The sequence below is a fragment of the Limulus polyphemus genome, unplaced genomic scaffold, assembly GCF_000517525.1.
Source record: "Limulus polyphemus unplaced genomic scaffold, Limulus_polyphemus-2.1.2 Scaffold1139, whole genome shotgun sequence".
Classification (NCBI taxonomy): Eukaryota; Metazoa; Arthropoda; class Merostomata; order Xiphosura; family Limulidae; genus Limulus; species Limulus polyphemus.
Genome location: NW_013666749.1, coordinates 289,882 through 294,879, shown reverse-complemented (window position 1 = coordinate 294,879; position 4,998 = coordinate 289,882). Strand labels below are relative to the sequence as shown.

At 32.2% G+C, this 4,998-nt stretch overlaps 1 protein-coding gene across 1 annotated transcript in view; it reads right to left on the bottom strand.

The window, feature by feature from the left end:
* The window catches only part of LOC106462307 (protocadherin Fat 3-like), a 56,991-nt gene that overhangs the window by 30,774 nt on the left and 21,219 nt on the right, over nucleotides 1–4,998 (bottom strand). The window contains exons 8-9 of the mRNA XM_022389527.1: nucleotides 2,802–2,931; nucleotides 1,154–1,444 (exon numbers count right to left, since the gene is read on the bottom strand). Of these exons, the coding sequence (XP_022245235.1) occupies nucleotides 1,154–1,444; nucleotides 2,802–2,931 (421 nt within the window). The remainder of the gene's footprint in view (nucleotides 1–1,153; nucleotides 1,445–2,801; nucleotides 2,932–4,998) is intronic.

The window sequence follows — 4,998 nt, the reverse complement described above, 5'->3', positions numbered from 1 at the left end:
AAACTGTTCCAGATATGTTGATAAACTAGACGCTATTCCTATAGTACACCACCAAACTGTTCCAGATATGTTGATAAACTAGACGCTATTCCTGTAGTACACCACCAAACTGTCACAGGTATGTTGATAAACTAGACGCTATTCCTGTAGTACACCACCAAACTGTTATAGATATATTAATAAACTAGACGCTATTGCTATAGTACACCACCAAACTGTCACAGATAAACTAGACGCTATTCCTATAGTACACCACCAAACTGTCACAGATAAACTAAACGCTATTCCTATAGTACACCACCAAACTGTCACAGGTATGTTGATAAACTAGACGTTATTCCTATAGTACACCACCAAACTGTTATAGATATATTAATAAACTAGACGCTATTCCTATAGTACACCACCAAACTGTCACAGATAAACTAGACGCTATTCCTATAGTACACCACCAAACTGTCACAGGTATGTTGATAAACTAGACGCTATTCCTGTAGTACACCACCAAATTATTCCAGGTTTGTTGATAAACTAGACATCTATCGCACATCAACAAACTGTCTCGGACATATGATAATCTTCAGAGCCATTTATAGCATAGACAACACAAATGGCTGAAAAGTATATTGATTTAGTTTCTGCTGGCATATACCAGGAACCAGTTTGGTCTTGTGACAAACTTTAATTACCTGTATTGGCTAAAATCTACCGGAATTAGCATTATATACGTTTGTGAAAGGTTACCAGAAATGTGATGAAGCTGATTTATTCATTTGGTTGAATGACAGTTAAAACTTCTCAATAGGAAACCCAAAGCAGTAGCAATGTTTGTTTGTTGTTTGAATTTAAGCATAAAGCTACACAATGGGCTATCTGTGCTCTGCCCACCACGGGTATCAAAACCCGGTTTCTAGCATTGTAAGTCCGCAGATATACCGCTGTGCCACTGGAGGGCCAGTAGCAATGAATCAGTCTTTATGTGCTCAGTTAAGCTAAGAGTGTAAATGGTTTAATTAGTTTTGAAGATCATTATTAGTCGAGAAAATAATTAAAACCACAACAAACTGATCAACTAGGTACAACAAGGCACTGAAAGCTTGACTTTGGCATCTAGTACACGAGAAAGAAAAATTACTTTGAAATTTCTCCATACCTATTTTTTCAATCTGAACTTCACTCTTTGTGGTCTTTACTGTAAATACCTTCTGACCTTTGGTGTTGACAGTAGGAATTTCCACTCTGAAAAGCTCCTTTTCAAATAAACTTCCAGTGGTTTGAGCTTTTTGTACTACATAAATAATGACTTTAGTTGTATCTGTTATCTTAGGTGTTGATTTAGTTTTTGCAAGGATATGGATAGGATATTTTTGATTCGTTTCAACCTTGTTGGGATCCATTGTAATTATACCGTCGTTAGAAACACTGAATTTATCAGTGTGTTCACCTAGAACATTAGACAAGAAAATGAAACTCAGTTATTTGCGCAGCATAAAACGTTTATAGAAGAAGTATTTAGATTCTTACTTAAATTATAGTTTTATATGTTTTATTTCCAGTACTTATTATTACGGATATGTACACAATTATTTTCTTTTCACATGAAAACAAAAACCTTGGTTATGATAAACATAAGGTTATAATAAACACAAGGTTATAATAAACATAAGGTTATAATAAACACAAATTTATAACAAACATAAAGTTATAATAAACATAAGGTTATAATAAACATAAGGTTATAATAAACATAAGATTATAATAAACACAAGGTTATAATAAACATAAGCTCATAATAAACACAAGATTATAATAAACATAAGATTATAATAAACACAAGGTTATAATAAACATAAGCTTATAATAAACACAAGGTTATAATAAACATAAGATTATAATAAACACAAGGTTATAATAAACATAAGGTTAAAATAAACATAAGGTTATAATAAACATAAGGTTATAATAAACACAAGGTTATAATAAACATAAGGATGATCATTGACAGATTATGGGAAGTATTATTAAGTTTGATGTATTAGTATTGAAAACCATATATTTACCATCTACCATACATTAAATGTTTTCTCTGCTTCATAATAATACCAATGTTTCCATGAAGTTCATGACATATATAAGTTTTTGCTTAAACACAATAAGGGTACAAAAGATCCATGGGAAGATTTGATTTGTATGTATTTAAACGTGATTGTTTTGATTCCAACATATACAGCCAGTGTTTCATGAAAATAGCCGTTAATTACGTAGTTTTACTGATAGCTTGTGAAGTTTTGGCTTTTGAAAGCTCGTCTACTTCAAATCACATGCTTCATTGGTGTAAATTTTGTTATCGAAAGGCCCTCTGGTGCATATTAGTGTAAGATGCGCTATTCTAAATGTTTTAGTTTTTTCATTTTCCATGAAGGTCATTGAGACTTTTTGTTTTAAATGTTGTATTCTTTGAATTTATATTGTCTACCAGTTCTATGAAATGAATATTTATCTTCGAAAAGAGCGATTTACCTTCCCTTGCAGCCAACGATCAAGTATGGGAAGAGTTTTGAAAGACTGGGCAGCACGTTTTGCGTTTATATGCAACAAAGATGCCAATTGGCTGTGTGCTTTTAGTTCCAGAATCATCCTAACATTTACAGGGAAACCGTATTTAATTTGGACGCATTTCCATGTAAATAACGTTCTATGTGGTTATTATAAAAGATCTTTACTTACGGAAGACGGTATACACCATAGATTACAAATAAATTTATAACGTTTTAAAACCAAACATAATCCTTATAACATACCTTCTATCTGAAGGTCAACATTTTCAGTTTTGAGGTCGAGTGTGAAATCTGTTGTAGATTCCTTATCCATTTCTACAAAAAATTGATCTTTAGCAAACACTCGATTGTCTTCTTTGACAAAAAAGTCAATCTGAAAAAAATACAAAAATTAAACGATAGAGATAACAGTGATATTCATATTTCCTAAAAGTAAAAGCAGTTTTTAATTGTGGGAAAATAAATTAAAATTATTATTATTAACTTTGCAATGGAACAGTGAAACTTTCGTCAAGTTTTATTGGCCAGAAGATCAATAGTGTGAACAGAGAAATACCATGTAAAGGCGACAGTACATTATACACAAACAAATATTTCACAATAATAGGCTATGCGATTTATGCTCAGTAAAACCCTCTGTCACCAGCAGTATGTGAGGGATAAGCATTCTTCACACATTTCGTTAGCACTGCGAAAAGCAAGCAAATTCATCTTTGTATTTTCTAAAGTGTGAATCTTCTTCAGACAACAGAGTGCACATTAGCCAAAGTAAAATAATATGATAAATAAAACAATGAAAATTAAAGTCCTGAAGCCGTTATTAGTTTGTTAGATATCAAGTTTATTGAGCAATAAAGATCTACAGTAACATATTTGCTAGTGAGCATTTGATGAAGAGAAAGCAGTCGTGGAATAGTTGTAAGGAAGAACGGTGTCCAAGAACGAAAGTTATAGCTAGTGAATGCTATAGCAAGAGCAATACAGTTTTCTATTATCTCCAGGTTACATACTTGTGTCGTGTCTTTCTGTTCACCCTTTTCATTTTTCATGGTTCCCTTAAGTTTCAAGGTGTACTTAGATTTGGAACCATCAAATCCCGAGGCCACATTCACTAAACCTGACTTTGAATCAAGTGTAAAACTGTCACTATCACCGTCTAAAATAAAAACAACAGAAACGTTGACTTTATAGTTTGAACTAAATTAAAGAGCTGTTGTATCGAACACAGATATGTTATACAGATAGTATGTTTGAATTACTTGTGAATCTTATAATTAATTTAATTTAGTGTCTATATTTTGATAGATGTCACTATTAAAAACAATAAATGTTTTTCACCGAATTGAATGGATCATCCTACCTATAATTTTCATTTCAACACCAGTTTTTGCCTCTACTGTAAAAACACTTTGACCTTCAGAGGCGGCGCTTGGGATTTCTGCTATGAAAAGGTCTTTCTGAAACAAACGTGTATAATCCTGGTTATCATCTAACACGTCAACTATAACTCTAGTTCTATCTGAAATCGGGGGATTAGATGTTTGTGCAGCAACTGTGAACTCGTGCTTTTCTCCCTTTTTAACTTTACTGGGATCCATCGTGATCTTTCCATCTTCAGAAACTTGGAATATCTCGGATTCATCTATACTCATTGAAGAAAGAGAACATGAAGCAGAAACATTTAGTGTTTAGCTCTGAGTCTTATTTTAAATTAATTATAGTTCTCAGTTAATAATATATATATCTTAATAATATTGGTAATTAAGGGCAATCACTATGTAATGGTGTAAATATCTGATTCATTTGCTTAAGAAAAATAAGAACATGAAGCAATGAAATTGAAATCAGAATAGTTCAGTTTCTTTACCCTTGAGCTTTTTCATTGGCCGTTTTCCAAAAACTTTGAATAAAAAATCACCCATCACGTTTTTATAGTTGTATTATAATAGTTTTATCATAATCTCTCTAGGATGTACTTACCCACAATATCAAAGGTAACGTCTTTTACTGATTTCAAAAGGCTCAACTGGTACACCAATTCTGAACTTTCCGACACTTGCACAAAATATTGGTCTTTCTCAAACAAACGATGTCTGACTTGGAATTCAATCTAAAATAAAGTAACTTATTTAGTTCATAGAATGTTATTCAAAAACATTAACTTATAACTTTACTACCTGGGTGGAAATCAGTGTCAGTTAAAATGTGCATTTCTGTTATAATACAAAACCCTTCATTAAGTAGCGAAACCCATACTAGGAGAAGTGTGTTTCAAGTAACGTCAGATCTCATTACCGCAGCTGTGTTCACGATGGATAATCTTACCACTGAAGCCTCAAGATCATTACCTATATACTACTGTAAAACTTGAATTACCACCTGTTATGGAGTTATTTCATTTTACTTTATATTTCTCTCAAACTTATATTATCAAAATGTT